This window comes from Callospermophilus lateralis, chromosome 2 (assembly GCF_048772815.1).
Source record: "Callospermophilus lateralis isolate mCalLat2 chromosome 2, mCalLat2.hap1, whole genome shotgun sequence".
Taxonomy (NCBI): Eukaryota; Metazoa; Chordata; class Mammalia; order Rodentia; family Sciuridae; genus Callospermophilus; species Callospermophilus lateralis.
The window spans coordinates 206593261-206618660 of record NC_135306.1 but is presented as its reverse complement, the minus strand read 5'-3'; the positions used below and the strand labels follow the sequence as shown (position 1 = coordinate 206618660).

General features: G+C 54.6%; 2 protein-coding genes across 2 annotated transcripts; one reads left to right on the top strand and one right to left on the bottom strand.

Annotated features, from left to right (window-relative positions):
• The first annotated feature begins 1372 nt into the window (after positions 1-1372).
• On the top strand, positions 1373-4762 carry LOC143390583 (double C2-like domain-containing protein gamma). The gene is made up of 10 exons (XM_076842951.2): positions 1373-1613; positions 1766-1845; positions 1921-1992; positions 2164-2273; positions 2352-2487; positions 2616-2669; positions 3969-4126; positions 4217-4298; positions 4410-4506; positions 4578-4762. The coding sequence occupies exons 1-10, from the start codon at positions 1373-1375 to the stop codon at positions 4760-4762; spliced, it is 1215 nt and encodes a 404-aa protein (XP_076699066.2).
• Positions 4763-5122: 360 nt separating this feature from the next.
• Ndufv1 (NADH:ubiquinone oxidoreductase core subunit V1) lies at positions 5123-9837 on the bottom strand. The gene is made up of 10 exons (XM_076847693.2): positions 9662-9837; positions 8514-8596; positions 8270-8440; positions 7353-7536; positions 6895-7084; positions 6296-6508; positions 5965-6131; positions 5647-5728; positions 5388-5533; positions 5123-5281 (listed from the first exon to the last, which is right to left on the bottom strand). The coding sequence occupies exons 1-10, from the start codon at positions 9731-9733 to the stop codon at positions 5195-5197; spliced, it is 1395 nt and encodes a 464-aa protein (XP_076703808.2). The 5' UTR covers positions 9734-9837; the 3' UTR covers positions 5123-5194.
• Positions 9838-25400: the final 15563 nt, after the last annotated feature.

Sequence of the window (25400 nt, the reverse complement as noted above, 5' to 3'; positions counted from 1 at the left end):
TGGAGCATTTGCCTGGCATATGTGAGACCCTGGGTTCTATCCTCAGCACCACATATAAATAGATAAATAAATAAAATAAAAGATCCATTGAAAAAATACGTGTGTGTATATGGGGCTGGGATTGTGGCTCAGTGGTAGAGTGCTTGCCTCACATATGTGAGTCACTGGGTTCAATTCTCAACACCGTATATAAATAAATGAATAAAATAAAGGTCCATCAACCCTAAAAAATATTTTTAAAAAAGAAAAAAATATGTGTGTGTGTATATATATATAATTTTATACATATATATATACACACACACATATATATATATACATATATATATATATACATACAATTATATACATATAATTTTTTAAAAAGATTAAGAGATCAACCAGGAGAGGGATGCTGGGCAGTTAAAGCCAGGGAGTCAGGTAGGCAGGGGGTTAGGTCAAAGGTCAGTTCCGGCAGAAGGTGCTGCTGGGCAATGCAGGGAGGTGAAGGGACGAAGAGCAGGTGGAGAAGGGAAGGGGCCGCTCACCACATAGAGGGCCACCATGGGATTAAGGAGCCCCTCCTTGGTGAGGAGACAAGGGACACCCTCAAGGATGGGTTAGGATTGTATTCCCAGCCAGGAGAGCGGGTAGAGGGGTGTCCAAGTGACCCTGAGCTGGCCACCTCAAGGGGTCTAAATAGCAGGGCATGCTATTTAGGGCATGCACCCCGCTCCCCACATAAGCCCCCATCCCACCTTCCCATGTGCCCCCCTCCACCCCGCCGGGTCTGCCCCCCAGGGCTCCCTCCTCCCCACCTGACCCTGCCTTCTCGCCTCCCTCCTCCTCTCCTGCAGCCCTCACTTCCCATGCTCCTCCGCCACCCCTTTCCTCACCTCCGGCCCTCCAGCCTCCCCACCCGAGAGCGGGACCGCCTGACCCTGGTAAAAATAACTCCTTTGACAGCGTGTGAACAGAGGGGCAGCGGGAGGGGAGCTGAGCCCCCAGCACTAGGGAGGGGCCCTTGGGGGTGAGGGCGGGAGGTGCAGGCTTCCGATTCTGAGTCCTTCTCCTGCTCTGTCACACCCCTGCCCAGACAGTCACCTCTGCCGTCCCAAGCGCACCCAGCGCCCGCAGCTGCGAACGAAGCCCGGTGGAGCAGCTCTAGGTTGGTAAGGAGCCCTGCGGGCTGCCTCCCGACACGCCCGTGCGCCCCCAACTCGCCCCGACCCTCCAGGCTGGAGACCTTGACCTCAGGACCCCCGCTCTGCCCTAGAACGCCCCTGATGGCCTCAGCGATGCCTCCTCGCTCCGTCTCGGTGGCCGGGTGCGTTCCCCCAGTCCCCAGCCCGTCAGGGTCGCTCTGAGCCCCGGTCCGCATGTCCGAGCCCCCATGGAGGGCACGGCGCCCCCAGGCCGGCGGCGGCCGCCGAGGGTGAGCATGCAGGAGCACATGGCCATAGACGTGAGCCCCGGCCCCATCCGGCCCATCCGCCGCATTTCCGACTACTTCCCGCACTTCTACGCGTTTGCTGAGCCCGCGCTGCACACTCATGACCAGCGCGCTCCGGCCATCCTTTCTGCACCCCCGCCGCAGCCTGACCCAGAGCCACCGGGAGACTCGGACGACAGCAGTGAGTGTGTGTGGGGGGGCAAGGGGGTACCCCCAGGATGGTTTGGGGTGTCCCTAGCATTCCCGTGGAGGGGCCTGGCAGAAGGCACCGTGCCATGGAGAGTGGGCAGGTGAGCCGAGCTGGCTGCTGACCCTACCTGCCACCTGCCGTAGCTGCGCTGGGCACCCTCGAGTTCACACTTCTCTTTGATGCGGACAACAGCGCCCTGCACTGCACTGCCCATCGCGCCCAGGTGAGGATGGGGGCGGGGTCCCTGGGGCAGGGGGCGGGGCCACAGGCTTACCCCACATCCACTTTCTGTTCCCAGGGTCTCAAGCCACCAGCCTCAGGTTCTGTTGACACCTATGTCAAAGCCAATCTGCTGCCAGGGGCCAGCAAGGTGAGGGCAAGACCCAGGTCTCTAACTGCTGCTCTCTGGCAGGTCCAACCCAGGGCACCCACCTGGCTCCAATTTGTTCCAATCCCCAGGACTTAGACCTCAGTTGCTGGGATCAAGGTGGCAGGGCAGGGGGCCGGGGAAGGTTTCTGATCCACCCCACCTGGTATCCAGGCCAGCCAGCTTCGGACCCACACCGTTCGGGGTACAAGGGGACCTGTCTGGGAGGAGACACTCACCTATCATGGCTTCACCTGCCAGGATGCTCGGCGCAAGACCCTGCGGTGAGAATCCCTGGGCCACCTGGGGCAGGGTAGAGGGATGGGGTTTGACTGGCCAGGTTTGATACTGGCGGCCACCAGGCTGTGTGTGTGTGAAGACCCTCGGCTGCGGCGACGGCGGCGGGCACCACCCCTGGGGGAGCTGCGGGTGCCCCTGAGGAAACTGGTGCCCAACCGAGCCAGGAGCTTCAACATCTGCCTGGAGAAGCGGAGACTGGTGAGGGGCTGGAGCACAGGGTGGCGCTGCAGGAACAGCGGCCTTGTGATGGGGTTGCTAGAGAGGAAGGAGCAGGGAGGGGCACCTGAGCAGTGTCCTTCTGAGGTAACTGGGCCCTGCTTTTCCAGACCAAGAGGCCCAAGAGCCTGGACACAGCCCGGGGCATGTCCCTGTATGAGGAGGTGAGATTGCTGAACGGAGGAGGGATGGGATGGGCAGGCCTGGAGGCCCAGGCTGCAGTGGGTCAGGCAGGACGTGGGTGGAGTGGGCAGGGGTCCTAGCCTAGGTGGGCTTGGAGGAACTTGCAGCCACCTCTCACAAGCTCTGTGAGCCCTTGTAACCCTGGGGAAGCCCATGGCTGGGCAGGCTGAGGGGCACTCTCTGGCCATGGCAGCATGGAGGGGCTGGGGAACCCTGGAGCAAACCAGAAGCCCCTGAGGGCACAGCCAGGCGCAGACCTGGCAACTTTTAGGTAGAGGCGGAAAGCTGGAGGTGGAAGGACTGGGCAAGGTCGGGGAGAGAACAGGCTCTGCCACCAGGGTCAGCATGGGTGCCATCCTGTGGCTGGTTGTCGTTGACAGGCCCTTGTTAGAAGGCAGCAAAGGTAACCAGTGGGCTTCTTCGACCCCACCTGAGACCACAGACCTGGCCAGAACCCCTATGGCCCTGAAGGGGAAGGCATCCCTAAGGCCTAGGGTGGGCCCTCCACCCACTCCTCTGGGAACAAAAGGGCCTGGCGCCCTGCCCCCTAGTGGAGATGAGAGTTGCTGCAGTTGTGGATTAATTACCCCCAGGTGGTGGTGGTGGACATCACCAAGCATCCTGCCATACCCACCTCCTGTCCCAGGGCCAATGTACAACACCACATCGCCCAGTGGCTGCTCATCAAGTACTCGGTGTTACTGAGAGCTGCCTGTGACGTGGTGGCTGGGTGTCCTGCAGTCATTCTACACAAAGCATAGGAGGAGACACTTTCTGGCATCCTCCAAGCTGTGGGCACCAGGGTCCCGTAGTGTGGCAAAGGACATTATTCCCAAATAAGTAATGGATGGGACAAAAAGGATAGGTTTTGAAATTGAAGAGATCTGTTGGTCAATGGGTACAGAACAGTCTTCCAAAGGTGCCCCTGTGGCACCAGGCTGGTCCTATAGGCAGTGGTTATGGGCACTTGCTGAAGGCCACACAGGAAGCTCCTGTCATGTTTGTGGCACTCAAGAGACCATTATTATCTACCTCCCCTCCATGACAAAGATGAGCTGAATGGACCAGCAAGCCCCTTTCCTCCAGCCCTGGAGGGCACAGCTGACCTATAAGGTCCTTTCTAGGGTACCAGATGAATGGCTATTAGGCAGATTGCCATAAAATTAAATTGAATTGGCCCAATTTCTCTGCAGCCAGTTTGAGCCTCCTCTTGGGGCCTGGACACTGGTGGGGTGGTAGACTTTGGGCTGGATGGGTCTGACCAAAGCCTTTACCTGCAGGAGCAGGCAGAGGCCGAGACGGCTTGGGAGGAACGTGGGCGCATCCTGCTGTCCCTGTGCTATAGTTCCCAGAGAGGGGGCCTGCTGGTGGGCATTCTGCGCTGTGCCCACCTGGCCCCCATGGACGCCAATGGCTACTCTGACCCCTTTGTCCGCCTGTGAGTGAATTGGTAGATGGGTGGGCAGGCAGGGCAAGGTGGCAGTTCCTCATCTCTCCAGGGACACACCTGACCTGCCCATCTCCTCAGTTTCCTGCATCCAAACCTGGGGAAGAAATCTAAATACAAGACCAGTGTTCGGAGGAAGACCCTGAATCCCGAGTTCAATGAGGTGAGCCAGGGCTAAGCAGGGCCCAGCCACACTTGGCCTTGACTGCTGAGCCACCCTGGCCTGGACCTGTTTCTGAGATTCGCCTGCATCCTCCTGCCCCTTTCCCTGCAGGAATTCTTCTATGCAGGCCCCAGAGAGGAGCTGGCCCAGAAGACACTGCTGGTGTCTGTGTGGGACTATGACCTGGGCACGGCAGATGACTTCATCGGTGAGCAGAAATGTGGGGCACTGGGGGGAGCCCTATGGGCTCCTGCCAACCCTGATCCGTGTCCCGGGTAGGTGGGGTGCAGCTGAGCAGCCAGGCCAGCGGGGAGCAACTACGCCACTGGTGTGAGTGCCTGGGTCACACAGACCGCCGGCTGGAGCTGTGGCACCCGCTGGACGGTGTGCCCCCCCAGCTTGGCGACAAACCAGTACAGGATCCTGCTTACAGACCTGTCCCACAGTGGTCAGGACACCCCTGAAGCTGGGAGGATCCAGGGGACTGCCCTACCTGCTGTACCCATTCCCTTGACCCAGGGACATTTCCTATCCCCTTTCACATTCACCCCACCACAAAGCCAAAATAAACATCTTCTGACCACACCAGATCTGTCTTCTCTGGTCACGCACCCCACCTCCCCTGCCATCACCTTACAGGGCAGACAGATGCCGTTCTCCTGTCTCCCACTTTCCAGAGGCCTGTGCCAAACCAGTTTCCCAGTCCCCACCGCATTCTGCTTCCTACACTGAGGGAGGGGGATGTGACCACATCTTGAGAGCAGGACAGAGGAGTGGCAGGGAATGGCAGGGTAAAGAGCAAAGTCACAGATGTGCTGCAGTGGGAGAGTGGGTGGCACTTGCTTTATTGTCCAGTATCCAGACAGGAATGCAAGGCAGCAGGCTGGGGTTTGGGCTCAGGAAGCAGCCTGCTGGGCCTGGTGCTGCCGGGCAAACCGCTGCATCCGATCCTCAAGCTCTGGACGAAAGTGGCGGATGAGACCCTGTGAGAAAGGAAGAAGGCACTGGGTGAAACAGAATCCAAAAATCTCCCCGTCCTAGGCTCTCAGCACTGCCCACACCAGTGACGTGTGGCAGCTCCATGCATACCTGTACAGGCCAGGCGGCCCCATCGCCCAGAGCACATATGGTGTGGCCCTCTATCTGCTTGCTGATCTCCCACAGGGAGTCGATCTCAGCTGGCCGAGCGTCCCCCCTCACGAAGCGAGCCATCACCTTGTTCATCCAGTCCACACCTGAGGCCATAGCAACAGGAGAGGGCCTGATGGTCTCCGCAGCCAGGGCACACGCTGGAGTGGAAGTTAAGTGGAGCCGAGGCCAGCACACCCCAAGTTGCCCAGGTGCTCACCCTCGCGGCACGGGGTACACTGGCCGCAGCTCTCGTGCTTGTAGAACTCAATGAGGCGGGCGATGGCTTTCACGATGTCTGTCTGGGAGACAAGGGACAGTGAGCAGGTGCCCCTACAACACCCCACTGGCATGCTCTGGCTTCCAGTGAACTCTCCTGCAGGGTGGCCTTGCTACCCTCCTCTCCTTCCTCACAACAGCTCAGGTTGTGACAGCAGGAAGCTGAGAGCTGGCCAGAGGGTTTTCAAAGAGGCCTGGGGAGGGAGGCAGTGGCCAGGCAGCACAGGGAGCACCAGCCAGGTGTGAGGGCCACCCTTACCGAGCGGTCCATGACGATCACCGCGGCTGTGCCCAGGCCTGTCTGAGCCTGCACCAGGGCGTCGAAGTCCATCAGCACCGTCTCACATACAGACTTGGGGATCAGTGGGGTGGACGAGCCGCCAGGAATCACAGCAAGGAGGTTGTCCCAGCCACCGATGACACCCCCTGGGGCCCCAAGTTAGTCCCCCAAAAGGATGATGGTCGGGGCTGGGCTGGCACACCTGCCGAGTCCTGAGCCTGGACCTCTGTCAGCCCCAGCCTGAGGTCCTCCCACTGGGCCCTCTTCGTGGACGCCCACCACACCCCTCAGGGCTGGCCCCCAGCCTCACCAGCGTGCTTCTCTATGAGCTCCTTCAACGGAACAGACATCTCCTCCTCCACAGTGCAAGGGTGGTTGACGTGGCCAGAGATGTTGAATAGTTTGGTACCCGAGTTGCGTTCTCGGCCAAAACTGGCAAACCAGGCACCCCCGCGGCGACAGATGGTGGGGGACACAGCCACTGTCTCCACATTGGCTACGGTTGTGGGGCAGCCGAACACTCCTTCAGGGAAATGAGAAAAGAGACAGTAGCCGCAAGGGAGTGGTCAGGTTTCCTGGCAGTGGGATTTGTGGGTCCTGTTCCCGGGCAGGGCTCCTGCTCTTTTACCCCTTAACATTCTCACCCGCCACTGGACCCCAAACTCCAGAGGAGCCGTATTGTCTGCTTACCACCATGCCCCAGCTCCAAGAGCAGATACTGCCAAGGCACAGAGTTTGAAGGGGCTTGGGTGTCTAATGTGGGGCTGAGGCAGGGAGGCACGGGGAGCCTGTGCATTGTTACCACCCTCCTCTCCATCTACCCTGGAATGCACTCAGAAATACCATAAGAGCTCCTGAGGGGGACTCCACAGGACAGCCACAACAAGCCCAGGGCTGGACAGGGCTTACCTACATCTGCTGGGAAGGGTGGCTTCAGGCGTGGCTTGCCCTGCTTGCCCTCGATGGACTCAATCAGGGCCGTCTCCTCTCCACAGATGTAGGCCCCAGCCCCACGCACCACAAACACATCAAAATCGTAGCCAGAGCCACAGGCATCCTTGCCAATCAGGCCTGCCTCATAGGCCTCTCGGATGGCTACCTGTGGGACAAGGGTGTCAGCCTTGTAATTTCAGGAACCATGGAGCCTCTGAAGGCTTCCCAAGGTGAGGTTCTGGAGCATAAAGGAAGAGCCCAGAGAAGGGGGCTTTAGGAACCAAGTCCTGATCAGGATACATGCAGAAGTGGTTACTCCTCTCCCAGGTGGACCCCTGACAGACCAGTGCTAATAACTAAGATCAGCTGTGCTGGGGAAGGGGGCATGCAAGTTCACGCTGGCCACCTTCTGCTTGTCGATACCCTTTGCCCACCTGCAGATTGGACGCCTCATTGTAGAATTCCCCACGAATGTAGATATAGGCAGCACGGGCGCCCATGGCCCGGCCCCCCACCAGACAGCCTTCCACCAGCTTGTGAGGATCGTGGCGCATGATCTCCCGGTCCTTACAGGTGCCTGGCTCCCCCTCATCTGCATTCACTACCAGATACTTGGGCCTGTGGGAGCCTGCAGGTCAGTCAGGCTACAGGCCCACCAGGACTGAGTCCTCCACCACATCCATCCCTGCTCCTCCCAGAGGCTTCAAAGATGTCTCCACCAATAGTCGATCCCTCTCTACCCTCCCAACATGTCCCCAGGGGCTCTGCTTACTCACCACCAATGACAGGGAGCTCACTGCCTGATCCATCTTTGGGCAGATATGACCACAGGAAAGGTCTCTGTTCTGCTTAGCCCAATACTCTCTCCCTGTGTTTTCCCTTGAGAGCCAAATTCTGCTCTTGGTTACAAAGAGCATTCCTCAACCTTCACATCTCTGGGGCCAAAGGAGGCAAAGTAGCTGATTTTTATTATTTACTTTCTGTGTACTAACTAAAGTACAGGGAAAAGCCAAATGAACATTATCTCTTTGGTTCCAGCAGGATATCACCATATCCATAAACAAAAAGGAAACACGAGGTTCACAAAAGATTTCCCAAAGCTCTAGACTTACTAGAAGGCAGAACTGGGATTTGAACAGAGGAGCCTGCCTCAATATCTTGTATTGACTATGCTAGACCACAATACCTTCCCCAAGGAAGTCCAAAGAGAACTGGAGTCCCATCCACTTGCAACCTGGGAACGTATTCTTGCCTCATTCATGCTACAATGTCTAAGGCCACAGTCCTAAGGGTCAGACAAGCCACCCACAAGGTCTCTCCTGCGACCATGTCTCAGGCTCCCCTCACATACCTGCCATCTGAAGGCTTATTCATGAAGCTCCACTTGAGCCCAGTGGGGAAGCCAGCACCTCCACGGCCCCGCAAGCCTGATGTCTTAATCTCACCCAGAATCCAGTCGGGCCCCTTCAGCAGGATCTCCTTTGTCTTATACCAGTCACCTCGACTCTGGGCGCCTTTCAGCCTAGACAGGGTGAGGAAGACAGTGAGGGGAAGGCCCTGGCAAGGAATACAATAGGCTAAGGACACTGTCTCACCTCCAGTCATGACGGCCATACAGGTTGGTGAAGATGCGGTCTTCATCCTTCAGTGAGCCAAATGTGGTTTTCTTGGGTGCTGTCTGAGGAGACCAAGTGTCAGGAGACCCAGCAGAGCTCTGGGGGCCAAGAGGGGTTGGGCCAGAAGCTACAGATTCTTGGGTCCTCCTGCTTAGAAGGGGCTGGGCTAGGGAAGGCAGAGGCCTAAGCCTCAAAACTTTTTGAAATGTTACCCTACCACCATCACTTAAGCACTTCCTGCACAGAGATACTGGTCTAAGCACTTTATAGCTGGAGCCTCAATTTATCCTCATGACAACACTGAGATGGGAATGATTTCTTTCATTTTGCAGAGAAGTAAACTGAGGCTCAGAACAAAAGGAACTTAAGTAGCAGACGGTTCTTAGTTTTAGTTGTAGGTGGACACAATACCTTTATTTATTTATTTTTATGTGGTGTTGAGGATCGAACCCAGGACCTCACACGTGCTAGGTCAGCGCTCTGCCACTGCGCCCCAGCCCCAGCAGATGGTCCTTGGGTCCACCTCTTTTCATGGCCTGGCACCAAACTGCCTCCCAAAGCCCAGAATGACAGCATCTTACCAATGGTACTAAGCGCAAAAAGTGTTTACTGAGAGGAAAAAAATGCCCCACCGGGGCTGGGACAAAGGGGCCGGAGGGGACCCCCGGGATAAAATTGAGGGGCGGGGACTGGGAATCCACGTGACTAACAGAGAGCACCCAGCTCCCGGCTAAGAGGACCTGACTTTCTGACTTTGGTCCCCTTAAAAGCGCTTCTCGGTCACGAGGAAGCAGAGCCTGGAGGAGGAACCCGGAGGTGTGCATCCCTCTCCGAAGCTGTCTTCTGCATCTACAGAACGGGGCCAAGACCCCTTCCCACCCGACGACGCTGCAAGGAAGGGACGCGAGACTAGGATGCTTCACAACCCGCACAACTTCCCGCTAGGCCTGTGAGACCAGCGGGCAGGGAGCCGCACTGCGCGTTGGCCTCCGCTGCACCGTGCCCTCCTGCTTCCCGCCGGGCCCGGGGAGAAGGGGAGGGCTCTGCAGAAGGCACCGCAGACTCCAGGCACGCACGGCGCGCGGAGGCCGGCTGACGCCCCGGGCCCGATCCCGGCCGGGCCTCACCGTTTCGCTGCTGAAACGCACAGAGAGCCGCGCGGGGAGCGACCCGCCGAGCAGCCGTCGTGCCGCCAGCATCGCGGGGGCCAGGCCGGTCACCTCCGGCTGTCACCTTCACGGCTCGGAGGCTGAGGAACCAGCGCCACAGAGACGTTGGGCGGCGCACAGGAAGAGCGTCACGCGCCCCGGGCCGGCGACGCGCCCAGGCACCCCCGCGCCTCCCGACTCCGCCCCGGCCCCGCCCACCAGGGCGGGAAGAGGGCGGGGAGTGGCCTGGCTAGCGCTGGAACGTCTGGGAGATGTAGTCCCTCTAGCCTCAGGCCGCTCTCCTCCCCGCGCGTGCAGTCGTTTGCCAGTCAGCTGCCTTTCTTTCACACGCCTAGTAAACAAACCTATCACGTGGACTTCTGTTAGGTCCTGGTGTGTTTCACTTCCTATAGGCTCCGTGTTTAGTGTGCACCTGCTGGATGCACTTGGGGGGAGGAAGGAGGAATCAGGCCGGTCACAGCCAGATCCTCATGACTCCGAAGTCATGTTGCTGCCCCAGTCCTAGCCCTGCCGGACTGAGCCTTCACCCCCACCCCATGCATCCGTGTGCCGAGAAAGACTGCTTGTTAGCCGCAGAGAGCCCGGCCAGCTCCCGGGCAGGCGGGTTCTTCGCGGAGGTCTTCCCAGGGGGTGCGGCTGCAGCCCTGGTTGGAGTGAGGCAGAGACAAGAGATGGTCGGAAGGTGGCCCATCCCCTTGTCGCGCTGATGAGCTCTCTAGGCCCTTGTCAGGAGGATCCAGCACCTCGTGCTCCTGCTCAAATTCCCGGAACGGCCCCTCCTGCTTTTGGAATCAGGCCCTGGCTTGACTTTTAAGGGCTCCACCATCCCTTCCTCCGCCGAGGTCATCATGCCCAAGCCCCTGCTGCGATCCCCAGACACCGTTCCTGGCCTCATTAGCTCTCATTAGCTGCAGAGGGTTTTGTGGCCGTTCCCCTCATCCAGTTTTGTCCTCTGTCCTTTTGGTAATCTAACTTGGTCATTTTCAGTTGTGTGCAGCCCTCAGCTCTGGGACCATGCCCTGGTCCCCATGTAAGACTGTCCTTTTGGTCTTCTCTGCCGGCTCAGTCTTCCAGTCCTCATGGGAAGGAACCCTGTCCTCTCTTCTCCTGGGCTGTAATCATCCTTTCTTAGCCCTCTAGAAACGTGCCATCTACACCGTTTCCCGTGAACTCCCCAGAGCACCCCTCCATGGTGTTAACTCCATTTAGTACGTGAAAACACTGAGGCCCCGGAGGTTCCTCCTTTGTCCCTGGGAGTCCCAGGACTGGTGGGGATGGGCTGGCACCCAGGCCTACTGTCCTTCCCAGAGTGCTCACACTGCAATCCTGCAGCACAACTGACCAGCTGTGACAGTCCCTGTGGGTGTCAGTGATGCTCCCCAGAGGCACCAGGAGCACCCCCACCCTTCTGAAGTTTCGCAGATGGTAGAGCAGGACCAGCCCAGACCCTCTGCTCTGGGCAGGGACAGAGATTGTGTAGGCATAGATGGGGACTATACAGCTAATCCAGGGCTCGGGGCAGAAGAAGGGGAGCAGGATGAAGCCAGAGGGTGAATGCCTTCCTTTTCTTTCTCTCGGTGAGCCAAGGGGACAGAACTGCAGGAAGAAGCAGACTAGGCTGATGGAGATGGGTTCTGGGCACCAGCTGATGGAAATGGAGGCCGAGAGGCAGAGTCCCCATGTTCCTTCAGGGCCAGGCTCTGGGCCAAGTAGTGGTCTGTGTTATTCCCTTAATCCTCCCACACCCAGAGCGTGGGAATGATGAGCCTCTGTTTGCAGAAGCAGTGTATCCACGGCGCCAAGTGGCCTGCCCAGGGTGCACTGCGTCTGGCCTGCCCAAGATTTCAGGGCTCAGGCAGAGGTTTCCGACAGTAAATCCCCCGTTAGTTCCCCCCTCACCTAGAGCACCTACTTGCTAGGCTCCCCAGGTAAAGAGGAGGTCCCTCCAGTGTCACCTCTTAGGCACTGACCTCTGTGGTGTCCCAGGCCCTGACTCTCACCTCTTCCTCAGCACCCATCCCAGCCTGTCTGCCTCTTTAACCAGCATCCAGGCCAGAAATTAGGAAGCATCAGGGAAGCCTCCTGGTCCCACAGGTTCCAGATCTATGGCATCCTGCCAGTTCTACCTTCCAAACATGGCCTGTGTCATCAGGTCTGCTCATCTCTCACCTGCAGTTTGCAAAGTCTCCTGAGGTATCTCAGCCTCATCTCTCGGTCCCTTCAATGTCTTCTCTGCAAATATGGAACCAGTGGACATACTGTAAATTTCAGACACATTTTGCCTGAGACTGTGGTTCTCCGCTGTCCTCAAGTCAAAACCCAGGGCTCTCCGTCTGGAGTCCAAACCCCTGCAGTCCAGCTCCAGTGCGTGCTAGTTGGGCGCACGGGGATCTGTCTTCTACTCTCTCCTTCTTCTTGTTCCTCCTGAGGAGTCTGTTGACTGTCGCCTCCCCCAGCAAACTTTCTTCAGCCACAGGATTAACTGTCTTGGTAACTAGCATCACAGGCCCAGGCGACAGAGGAAGGCACGATCAGGTCTCTCTTCTTCAATCCCCGTGCAGAGCTGGAAGAAAGTGCTGATTCGATACCGTAATGGAAAATGAAAATTTGTTTTCTTTAGTTGGAAATTTAAGAATTTCCAGGAAAGCCGAAATAGAAACCTGTTTTTACCACCTAGATTTTAACGCATTGTCATTTGGGACGTTTGCATTCTGTTTTCTGGGTGATTTTAAAATGCTTCAAATAGCATATAAATATACTGATCTCTAAAAATTTCGAGCTTCAAAGAAAAAACTAAAAGTCACTCTCCCTGCCCAATTTTCTTTTCTTTTCTTTCTTTCTTTCTTTCTTTTTTTTTTTTTTTTTAGTACCAGCGACTAAATCCAGGGGCACTTAACCACATCCCCCGCCCTTTTTATTTTTTATTTTGAGACAGGGTCTCACTAGGTTGGTTGCTTACAGCCTGGCTAAATTGCTGAGGCTGACTTTGAACCTGTGATCCTCTTGCCTCAGTGTCCTTAGCCGCTGGGATTATAGGCGTGTGCCACCATGTCCAGCACCAAATGGTTTAGGATCTTGACAGGGAGTATGAGGTCTGCTGAAGCTTTTGACAGACACCTTGATCATGTTAAGAAAATTTCTATACAAGAGCGAAGTTTTACTGAGTGGTGTTGAGCTGCATCGACTACAGTTGAGATTATGTTGTTTTCCTTCTTTAATCTGAGGTTAACAACATCAATCATTTTACTAATCTTTTGAACTATTATTGACCTAAAGAGGAGGCCCTGTGAGGCTGTGAGAGCAGAGACAGAAGGCGGTCAGGATTAAGGCAAGTGCTCTACCACTGAGCCCCACCCCAGCCCCTTATTTAGATTTTTAATCCACGCTCTACACAAGGGGACTTGTTTCCTCTGGAGGATCTTGCCCAGTTTTGCTTCAGTGTCCTGCTAGCCGCTTAAAACCGGGTGGGCCGCTTTTGCCTTTTTGTACGTACTGGGAGTGTTTGCTGAGGGCAAAGCTTAGCCATTCCTGCATCATGACTAGGACTGACTGTAAGCCACCGGGAGCTGGCATCTTGCTGACCACTGTTTGTACTTCTTGTATGAACTTATCTGTTTCCTTGAGCCAATTTTGACCAGAAATTTTAAAAGAAAATTCTCTTATTGGATTATTTATTTTTCCAATATGAAACATTTCTCTGTTTCTCCACATTTTTTATTGGTGCATTGTTGAGATTTGTTGTTACCTATTAACCGTACGTGTACATAACCGTACGTGTACACAATAGAACAATATAATTTGGCCAATTTGATTCTCCAGCACTTTCCCCTTATCTCTCTCTCCCCCTCTCTCTTTTATTTTTTGGTCCTGGGGATTGAACCTGGGAACTCTACCTCTGAGTCATATCCCCAGCCCTTTTTATTTTTTGAGACAGTGTCTTGCTAAGTTGCTGAGGCTGGCTTTTAACTTGTGATCCTCCTGCCTCATCCTCCGGAGTTACTGGGATTTCAGGCCTGTGCCACTACGCCTGTCGGTATCTTTGAATAATTTTGCCTTGAGGTCTATGTTCTCTTGCTACGCATGCTTTTTTTGTAGTGCTGGGGACTGACCGCAGGGCTTTGTGCATGTGAGGCAAGCACTCGACCAACTGAGTTATATCCCCAGCCTTATGCATGCATTCTTTCAGTTTGTATTTGGTAAATTCTTTTTCTGTATTTTTACTTCTAGTCTTTCTTCCGTTTTCCTAGCATCTCTTAAAAACAAGATCTCATTAAACTTCACTCTGTTTTACTAGAACACAATAAGGGTCTGCCTTTTCAAAAGAACCTGAGCTCTTTACCTTTATTGCTATTGCCACCAGACTCATATCGGTCACATATTGTACTTTCTATTTAGTATTCTTCCTCTTTATTTCATTTTCCCTCTATTTCTGGGTCTTCTGTTGCATTAGCTGAGCTTTCTGTCTGCATCTCCTGTGGGTATGGAAGCTTTACATTTTGCTTCTATTTTTAGCAGCTACTCTCAAATTTTTAAGTCAGGCCTGAACTTCACTTCCAGGCAAAAGCTAGCTAATGTCTCTACCCTCCTGCTGAATATGAAACAAAAACAGTGTGCAATTGTCCCTTGGCATTCACAGTGGACTGGCTCTAGGACCCCCAGGATTCCAATATCCATGGATAGTCAAGTCCCTACATCAAATGGTGTAGTATTTGCGTGTCACCTACACACACACTCCTGTATATGTTAAATCTCTAGAACACTTAGAATACCTGACGCAGTCTAAATGCCGTGTGGATAGTTGTTCTACGGTATTGTTAAGGAAATAAAGTCTTGGCCAAGCTCAATATCAGCATAGAGGCAGTATTTTTTAATGAAATATTTTCAATTCCTGTTTGCTTGAATCCTGGAACTCAGAACCCACAGATAGAGGCCAACTGTATGTATACCATGTCTCTCTCCCAAGTCCCTGGCCCTGTTCAATGGAGGCCTGGCTGGGCCTTTCTGGCCCCTGCTGCAGGTGGATGGTGGAGGCCTGACCTCAGGATCTCAGCCACGGCTGGGCACCTGCATCCTGGCTGCGACCCAGATGCTGGCTCCCACCCTGGCTGCAGGTTAATTCCTGTTTCCCTCCTTGGGAGAGAGGGTTATTTCAAGTCTACACAAAACGCTGCTTTTTCTTGGCTGAGATTTCAGTATTCAGATTTCTTTCTTCTGTCATATTAACATGTTTGAGAGGACAGAGGGGGTCTCAGGCTGGTCTTTTCTTTTCTTCAACTAGACACCTTTCTAATTTTTGTCTATAAATTTAAAACCGGGGGAAGGAAAGTCAGGGGGTGGAGGCTGCCGGTGAGCCGAGAACAGGAGTGTGTGTGGGGTGAGCTGCTTTGCTGCTGCCAGGCTGCCAGCTCTCAGCTCCCTGCTATGCGGCCCAGCCCCCATCCTGCCAGTGTCTCAGAGTCCCCCTTTGACTAATACTGATCCTGACACATGACGTTGTGATGCCAGATTCGTGGGACCCCAATAGACCTCCAGGAGCTGAATCCGATGCAATCACACAAGAGTCTTTATTGCAAGCTCGAGCCTGGACTCACAACTGTTCCCAATGTAGGGGTCCCAGGGAGTGAATCCCTTTGTTCAGTGAGGATTTATAGGTTTTGGGGGATACTCTGTGCGTCACAACATCAAACAGCAAATCATTTCACACCGCGGGAAAGTCAAACAACAACTCTTAACACTGATTAGCACATTCACTGGCGGGAACAAGTTGGGTAGGGGTGATTGGTTAGTACAAGAGGGGGATTCGTTTGAACTGATTGGTTTAATCCTTGAGGGGAGTACGTTTCCCAACATGTTGTCAACCACCCAGACTAATGGGGGGTCATGTGGCATCCCAGGTATTTCCCTGTCTCATGCTGATTGGTGGCTGCTAGGGGGTTGCTATGGGTCCCCACCTAGCCTGACTGAGTCAGGGACACCTGGCGCAGCAGATCTCTCCTGTTATTTGCAGACAAACAACTCAGCAGGGTGGGGATGTGCCTAGGAGTGCTCTCTGGGTTTTTCCAAGGACAAAGTTCGCTCCCCCTTCCTTGGACAGGCAGAAACAGGTAGAAGCTGTTTTCAAAAATGGAGTCACATCAGTTTTTCAAATCACCTGCAGCTGCTGTCAGGTGATGGACCATGGAGCTCTCAGTGGACACAGGTCTCAGGTCCCCAAACAGTGCCCTCCAGTCACCACTCCTGGCACCTCCCTGTGGGGATCAGACACCCTGCAGATCTGGCCTGGGTATGTGCCTTGTCTCCCCGTGGCCCCTCCCCCAATTGACCTTGGCATCCTGCCTCAGTGCTGTTTGTCCCCCAACAGAAAAGCACCAGTCTCTGTTTCTGCCCAGCATAGCCCTTGATGGCTATTTGGGATGACAGACACCAAGAGGAGCTTCCATGTCCCTCCATGAATCCCAGGCTGTTGGTAATGCGAAACTCACCTTCGTTTAGAAATGCCAGACCCCATTTATCAACCAGCAAAAAGAGGAAGCCCCTGCTGTGTTTATTATTAGAAACAGGTTGAGCCCTTCGTCTTCGGTTACATTTTCTTCCTCCTGCTGTCCCTTGGCTCCCTGCAAAGATGATTTCCCCCAAGCCACAGAGGAGGTTTGGAGGGGCTTCCGTTGCTGCGCTGGGTCCGCTGCTCTCTGGTGAGGCCCTTCCTTCCAGAGCGCGTAGAGCTGAGCCCAGACAGCTGGCCGGGCTCTGATGGAGGGGCTTCTTCATCACCGTGTTCTTGATGGACTGCAGTTTTTCCTGGAGAAGTAATTTCTACAAATATACAGCTGTTAGGGTGTTTTACGTCCTGGTTTTGTTATTTTGGGTTTTATCGCTTTGCTGCCTGAATTACTTCTCTTGAAGTCTTCGGAATGTTCTAAAACTCTCTTCAAGGCCTGATCTGTGGTCGTCATAGAGAATGTCCCAAGAGCAGTTGGAAGGACAGTGCCCTCCCTGTTTTCCCTGCAGGAAGCCCTGTCTCCTTGTTAGCGATTGGTGTGTGAACGCCGGGGTATGTGATTTGGTAACAGAAACTCATTTTGTAGTTGCTTTGTGTGTCCCCACTTTGGGGAGGTGTGTAGTGGCTCCTTCTTGGTCTTCATGGCTTTGGGGGATTGTGACAGATGGGTGAGAACATCGGCCCCACTGTTGGAAACCACAGGCCTTCCTCCCCCATCAGAGGCTGCAATGCCTCCTGTCAGTGGATGTGCGCTGGTCTCGCTGATAATCGCGGATAACCTGATGCACAGCAGTGATCTTGGCACAGGGGACTCTCAGCTGCGATGCAGTCCTGTTCATTCACTCTGGGGCTTTTCCAAAGAAATTCGCCCCACACCTAAGGTCCTAGGCACACTTAACTTCCTTAACTTAACTTCACTTAACTTCCTTCTGTATTTGACTCTTCTCTTTCCAATGCAGGTGCGCCACAGGCTTCCCCAGCCCTGCTGCCGTGCATGTTGGCAACGGGGCGGCTCCTGGTTGGGAGCAGCCATCCTGTAGGTGCAGGAGCTGAGGGGTATTCCCAGTGCCAGCAGCATCCATTGTGACAACAGAACTGTCTGCAGACATTGCCAGATGCCTTCTGGGGGACAAAACTGCCCCTGGGAGGTCAAGAACTGCTGGTCTATTGGGAGTTTATTATATGTAGTGTGAGGCAAGGACCCAGTAAAGTCCTTAATACAGCGAGTGGGTTTTATTAATACTATTAAATAACTCTTCAAACTTACACCCCTGTGCTGCAGAATGACTTTTCAGTCAATGACAGATGGCATGGATGCCGGTGGTCCCCTAAGTAGGTTCTATGATGTTAGCACAATGACACAATCCCCTAGGGGTGCATTTCTCAGACAATGTCCCCCTGTCAAACGGCACAGGACTCTACTTAGATGCCTCTGCCATCACACCCCAAGCTCCTGGGTCTACGTGGGCTGTCGTATGTGTGGCGGGGACTGGATGGACGTTACAAGTTCACTTCTTTTTCCTGGGCAAAGAGCGAAACTGTTTCCCAGCCCCCTTGCCACCAAATGGGGCCGCAGAAGCGGACTGTGTCACTTCCGGACCTGGGCCGCTGCAAACAGGTGTGGTTCACCACTCTCTCTCTACCCCCACGTGTAGGTAGTAGTCAGTGATGAGCAGTGGGCAAGGTCACAGGTTTCTTTAAATTACTTTTAAGGCAAATGAATAATTGGATAACCTATACAACAACCACAGGCTCACAAACCTGCAGGTGAACAAGTGGAAACCAAGGGAGCCCATTAAGAAATATGTCAAGAGGGTGGGGATATAGCTCAGTTGGTAGAGTGCTTGCCTCCGTGCCCAGTGCCCTGGGTTCAATCCCCAGCATCTCACACACACACACACACTCACACACACTAAGTAAGTAAGTAAATAAATAAAAAGAAACACCTCAAGAAAAGAGGATCAATGGGGCCTATTCCCAACAGGGTCTGTAGGAGTCATTGTAAAGTTAGGATTTATGGCCACAGGTTTCTCAGCATATTTCAAAAGAGAAATTTCTTAGTAGCTCAGGTGCACTAAGATAGATTTTGCCCAGCCACTGACCCCAATATCCACATTAACACAGGATGGACTTGTAGACAAAGTCTCCCTGGACAGGATGATCAAGAGGACTCCGGTTCTGGAAAGGACCAACGAGGATCAAAACCTCCCCTGCCCAACATCAAGGAGAAGCTGAACACTTGATTGGCAGAGGGTGCAGAAGGTGAACCCCAGCTCTCAAGGCCAACGTCAACCTGATGAACGAGGGAGCAGCCCTGTTTCCTCTGTGGTCCTCCATTCCCTCTTGAAGGGGCTTCATGCTTGAGCCTTACTTTACCTTCATTCGTGATAAAGTTCTCTTGACTTTTCGTGTCTGACTTTAAGTTTTCTTTCATGAGAACACAAGAATGAAGATCTGGAGCTTCAGGTCACCCTGTTGGTCCCCTCTGTCCTTTCCAAGGCCACCTTGCAAGGAATGAATCTGGGCTTAACCAGGCAATTCTCACCCAGGGCCCCCAGTGGTCAGTCAGATAACCGCTGCATGGGGTCACCTGGAGGGCATCCTGGTCACCTGGCTGGCACCTGTCACCTGGGCTGGGAGAGCAACTGGAGATGCTTTGCGTGTCTCTGTCTCTCTCTCTCCTCTCCCTGTGGAGCAGGCAGCACTGGATGAATGTCACAGAAACCGCCAAGCCTGGAACCCCCCACCCCCACCATTCCACTGCACGGTTCACTCTGAGGCGACACAAAGGCTGGCCGGCTTCCCGGGAGGCACAGAGGGGCAGTGCTATCCAAGTGTTTGTGGACATATTTAAAAATCCATGAGAAAGTGATGCAATTCCAAATTCCTTCTCCCTCGAGGTGCGTGGTCTTTTTGTTTATGTGTCTGGAAGGATGCAGGGTCTTCGTCTTATTCCTGTCTCTGGGGTTTCACAATGTGCTTCTGATCCGTCTTGGGTTCTTTTCCATTCGTGGTTCTTTTCATTCCGGAAGCTCCTGTTCCTCAGGCTGGGAGGCGGAACTGTATTATTCATTGGATCATTTCCTCCCTGCTCTTTGGTTTTCTGCCTTCTCCCCGCCTCTCCCTGCACCTCCCCAAGTCATACTCCATCTTTCTTACCTTTTATCTTTTGTTCTATTTTTGCATTTTCTTCAACTTCATCTCCTGAGATTTTTCATTTCTGCTCTCCGATTTTTAATTCCCGAGAACGCCTTCTTCTTCTGCAGGTGCTCCTTTCCATGGCCTCCTTCTCTTAATCTCTTGCTCTCTTTTTTAAAATTCCCCTGGAGAGCGGTTGGGGTTGGGTAGCACACCTGCCTGGCCTAACTGAGGCACTGGGTTCCATTCTCAGCACCGCATGTAAATAAATAAAATCAACAACTAAATTTTTTTTTTTTAAAAAAAATATAAAATCCCTGAAGATAAGGATTAAAGTTCATTTGAAGTTGTGTGTGCGCTCACACGCTCACAAGAGCATCCCATAGGACCTCTCTCTTCTCTGAGTGCCTTCTGTTTGCTACCTTTTCCTTTCATGTTAGAGCTTTCTCTCAAATATCTGGCAATCTTGGTGGTCCATTGATATCTGATGCCCTGGGAATTTGCAGGAAGCTGACCGGGAACTTCTGCCAGCAGACCCTGCTACTGGGCTCACTGTGCTTGTGTCTCAGTGTTCTGGTGGGCGGCTCCTGATCAGCTTTCCCTGATGCAGAGAGAGGGGCTTGAAAACCTCAGGGCAGGTTGGATACAGACACACCCGGCCTCTGGGCATCCGGGTGTCAGTCCAGAAGTTAGGAGCCCGAGTGCAAGTGCCATGTTCCGGAAGCAGGCTGGAGGGTGGGGCCAGTGCAGATGGGGCAGCCGGAGGGGGTCCTGACCCACAGCTGTGAGATGCCTGCGCCAGGTAGTGTTTGAAGCTAATTTTGTTATGGGCTCAGGAAGGGGGGTTCAGAGAGAGCCATCTGGGGAGTCGTGCGCTCCCCTGATTGTTAGGAGCTCTGTTCTGAAGCAGGGCCTCTGGGCCAGCATTCCTGCCCATAACTGCCCTCCTGGCCCACCCCAACCCCTCCCTCAAACATTTTCACCAACAACCCTAATTGATGCCGTCTCCCAGGCTGGTGTCTGGCTGGATCTGTGGACGCTGGCCTTGGCTTCTCTCTTTCCTGGCAAGGTGGACAGTGAAGGTGCCACTTGAAGAGCTTCCTTCTCCAGGGTCACCCAGGCTGCCATCTTTGCTAGAGCCAGCCTGCTGTTCTATGCAGAGCCCAAGCTCCTGGGCTTTTGTCCCTAGTGACCTGGTCACAGGCACTGCCCTTTCAACCCAGGTGTGGCAGGTGTGGGCACCTTGGCCTGAGTCCCAGTTTCCAGGGCCTGCTAGGATCAGGGCCCCCAGAGAGGCCAGCAGACCCTGCTACTGGGCTCACTGTGCTTGTGTCTCAGTGTTCTGGTGGGCGGCTCCTGATCAGCTTTCCCTGGTGCCTGTGATCAAGTGCCCAGTCTCCCCAAGAGCCCAGAAACCAGTCAGGAGTTGTTCCTCCCTGGGAAGAGCCTGTGGGTGCCCGTGGTCCACTGTGGGAGGTTCTCCACTCAAGTTCCAGCACCTGAGCAAGGACTTCCAGGTGGCACGGTGGGGTCACTGGTCTCCAGAGAAATGACTGTGAATGTGCAGATGGACGATGGCCGACCACATGGGAAAAGAGCCCAAGTCTGCAACTGGCAGCTACCAAGTCCAGGACACCAACCCCCAGAGGCCAGCCGCAGTGAGACTGCTCCCTCCCTGACCTTCCGGGAAAGACAACTGCGGTGATCAGCCTCAGACCCCAGGACTTGGGTGATGACTGACACTGGGCTAGTTTTTGTCTTTGCTTTTAACTTAAGACCTCCCAGCAAAAGCCAGGTGTATAGTGGGACATCTGCTTCGAGTCGGCCTCCCCCAGCTCCCCGGAGCAGGTCCCTCCATCAGGACATGCCCGAGCCTTCCTTCCCTGGGTCGACTGAAAACCATTCTCGTTCCCTGGCTGCCTTTGAATCTCCGCAAACACAAGCCACAGTGGCTGGTTCCCTGTAGAGCAAGCTCGGGTCAGTAGCCTGAGCATGTTCTCGGTCGGTTGGTCCTTGTGTATATTTCAGAGGGCAACTAGAAGCAGACTGGAGGGAAATGACGGAGCTGTGGTTGGAAGAAGTTGCACAGCCGGTCAGGTCAAAAGTTCCCAGGGGCGGGGGTAGGGTGGGGTGGGGTGGGGGGGTGAGGTGGGGGTGGGCTTTGGGAAGCGAGTGTGCGACTGTGGATCCTTTCTTGGGCCGCATCTTAAGTCCATTTTCTGTTGCTATTAAAAAAAATACCTGAGGCTGGGTAATTTAAAAAGAGACTTTAGTTAGGTCACCATTCTGCAGGTCCCAGAGCACTGGGTGGCTTCTGCTCAACTCTGCTGAGGTCTGAGCCTGTCAGTGGCGGAGGGGGGGCGGGAGATCACGTGGTGAGGCAGGAAGCCAGCGAGCCGCAGGGGCCAGTGCGCCGCAGGGGCCAGTGCTGCTCTTCTGAACTGGCCGTCCTGGTGGGAACTAACCGGCTCTGTGAGACCAGGATTCATTCCTTCCCAGGGCAGAGCTGCCACTTCCATCTCGTCTCACACAGCCACATGGAGCCACGAATCTCTGGGGGACACACTCAAGCCATCTCCAACCCGTCAGAAGGGGCAGCTCCAGAGCCACCCCTTGCTGTCCCCAGTGGCCCAGGAACAGCACCAGTCATGCCCACAGCTCAGGGATAGGGCACCCCAGGCCTGCTCCTCCCTCCAGGCTGCTGCCCAACGCCCAGATCAAGAAGAGGGCTGGGACCCTCAGCTTCCTCTCGGCTGCCCCCTCGGCCTGTGCCTTCCTGGGCCCTCCCCCTCAGATCAGATTCTGTCACTTCCCAATCACTGAAAGGACCTTGGGGGAGCGGGAGGGGCCGCGTCTTGAGGGGACTACACCAGAGTCACAGCTCTGTCTCTCTCATCTCCTTCTCTGATCAACTCTGAAAGCAGATGGGGTTGACTGGATCCCCTCGGCCTGAGCCCAGAGCAGAGCATCGAGGGTCTGGTCACGTTGCAGAGCAAACAGCTTCAGAAGGCAGCAGTGTACCAGGTCAGGGCCATTTCTCAGTCATACCACGTGTCCATTACACATTAGTCGGGGCCCTCTCCATGTCATCTTCACTGGGGACCCAGGCTGGCAAAGTCACCACCATCTGAGACATCTCCAGTCTCACCGTGCGGGGTGGGTCAGAGCCGGGTTTCCTCGCGCGCGCACACAGTGCCCGGCTCACTAAGTAGCTGAAAGTCTCATTAAATGGTTGAGTCTAGCCTCAGTCTTGCCTTTCTTCGGCCTCAGCCTCTCTAGTCGCTGGAATTGCAGGCTGCACCTCAGCCCCTGGCAAGGGTGGGTGCACTTTTACACTTTTAACCTTTGACCTGCACATCCTGAATCCAAAGGCCTCGGTCTGGTAATTCGACTGCAGCCACTGCCCAGTTTCCCAGCCCCTGGGGGCTGCCTGGCGCTGCCCTCAGCTGCTCTGTGTCCCAGGCTCCCCGAGCTGTCCAGGCACCCGCCCTGATGCTGAAGCCAGCATGTTTTGACACCTTGAATGGCCCCAGAGCCTCTGGACATGGAATCTGCCTCAGGGCCCATCACAGGGCACCAGGGCAGAAGACGGCGGCCAGGACACAAATGCCTCCCCGCCACCCTACAGGGACATTTCCTCGAAAGGCTCAACTCAGTAGGATAAGTTTTCTTGGAAATGGAGGGAAGGCGGTTGGAGTCCCTAAGGGCTCCTGTATGTGGGTGTCCCCGGGGTTAATGGCACGCTCTGGCCTGGGCACAGCTCCCTAGAGAGGTTTCTTGGCCAAGAGCCTACCACGGCGTTGCTCCTCTGGCTGTTCTTGGGAGTGCTGTCCGGCCGGTCCCTGCTGCCCTTCCCTGCGCCTGCCCCAGGCCTCTGCTTCGCCTGGCTCCTCTGCCCCTACGGATGCCCCTTCCCCAGTTACCAAGCTGGGTTCATCTTTTTTTAAAAAAAAATATTTATTTTTTAGTTGTAGTTGGACACAACACCTTTCTTTCACTTGTTTATTTTTATGTGGTGCTGAGGATCGAACCCAGGGCCTCGCACATGTTAGGCGAGCCAGAACCCCAGCCCGTGGGTTCATCTTTTTGCTCCAGTCCTTCCTTCCACAAACTGGACATGAGACAAGGTGGGAGACCCACTGGACCGTCCACTGTGATGGTTAATTTCATGTGTCAGCTTGGCTGTGCAACGGGATGCCCAGATAGCTGATTAAATGTGACTTCTGGGTGTGTGTCTGCGAGGGTGATTTTAGAGGAGACTGGCATCTGAATGGGTGGGCTGAAGTACAGCAGCAGCAGCCCTCTCCAAAGTGGGCACGCATTGTCCGACCCCCTGAGAGTCTGGGGAGAGCGCTCTGGCTCTAGGGCTTTGGTCTCCAGCTTGCAGATGGCCGATCGTGGAACTTCTTGGCCTCCATGATTCCATGAGCATATCTTATAATAGATTTCTTCATATGCACATGTGTGTATACAGAAGGCATTAAGAACATGCTGCTCCAGAATATGCCACTCTGGTGTACTGACTATATTGAGTTAGACACTCAAAAGACAACAGGTACGGGATCATTCTGACCGTCCTTCCTTGACTTACAAGCAGGAGGTGAAATTCCCCCGTGAACGCTGCCCTCTGTCTACAGAAGGAAAACCTCATTCCCACCAGCAAGGATGCAAGAGGGAGGCCAAGGGAGATCCACCGACAAACCTCATTAAACCCACCCCCTCTCCCTAGCCTCTTCTCCATCCAGTTACCCACCTCCCAAGCCGCTCAGCCTCCTCTGTTTTCACAATTAGCTACTCTTGGTCCAGCTCGCGCTCGCCTCCCTCGCTAACCGTGTGTCTTTGGTCTTCTCATCCCCACGAAGCCTTCTGCGCCTTGGAAAGTTTGGATGAAGTCAATTTAAGGCTCTCGGGCTGGTCTGGCTCATGTTGATTGAGTTCTCAGGCCTAGCCAAAGGAGAGGGGGAACAAGGTAGAGGTAAATTCTGGGGTCCCCTGGTTTCTAACAAGGAGAAGGGTTCCCTGGCTTGCTCCAGGCTGCTGAAGCTGAGACTCCTGACAGAAGCCAGCGGGAGGGGAGGGTGCTCAGCCCGGCCCGCTCCCAGACCTCTGCGCCAGGTCCAGCTGAAGCCTAGCAAGAGTCTCTCCTTGTCTCCTTCCCTTCCAAAATTCAGGAGAAAACCTCTGGGAGAGCCAGGTCTTTGGGGAGAGCCCCCGCCGGAGTCTGTCAGGACTGTTCTTGTTTCTGTTGCCCCCTTTCCTCCCAGAGATGGTCACTGCTTTCTCCAGTCCCTGTCCTTCCCGTCACTGGGGGGAGGAGGAGGAGGACATGGAACCCAGATGTGGGTCCTGTGCCTGTTACCCGAGCCCCCCTCATGGCCAGGCAGGTCACGCCCCCTGCCAGGCCTGCCTCTGTGCAGACTTTCTGCCATTCCCGTGAAAACCAAACCGGACAACCTCTTCACCCGTTGGCTTTGTGACAGTGACAATCTTCCGTCTGGCCTCTGCCAGGCAGGGGGACACAAGTCTTGGCTGGTGTGGGGCTGCCAGCAGAACACACAGGGAACAAAGGTCTGAGGGACACACAGGCTTTCTTTGTTTGACTCCCTGGGAGATTGTCCTGATAAGAGTCCCCAGGGAGGGCGCCTCATCTCCACCCTCACTGTCCCATGTGGCCCACCTGGTGCCTCCGCGGGAGACCCACTGTTTCACAAACACTTTTCTCACCACCTGTGACAACCAAGGACTTTGCTTTCTTGCACAGCTGTTGGGAGTGGAGGCTGGGATCATGGAGGCTGGATCTCGTGCACCTGCTTTCGGGATACTTCTTGTGGCCATGCTACAGATTCTTCCTAAGCCTGGAAAGTTCCCTCCTGGTGTTTCTTTGAAAAGGCTTCTTGTGATGGGCAGCATCACCCCTGGAATAAAAGCCTCGAAGCTCCCTGCAGTGGCCTCAGTGGACCCTTTGAATCGGAAGGACTTCTATTTTGAGGGAAAAAACAATTAGTGCTGGCGATGCAGCTCATGGGCAGAACACTTGCCTGGAGTGTGCAAGGCCCTGGG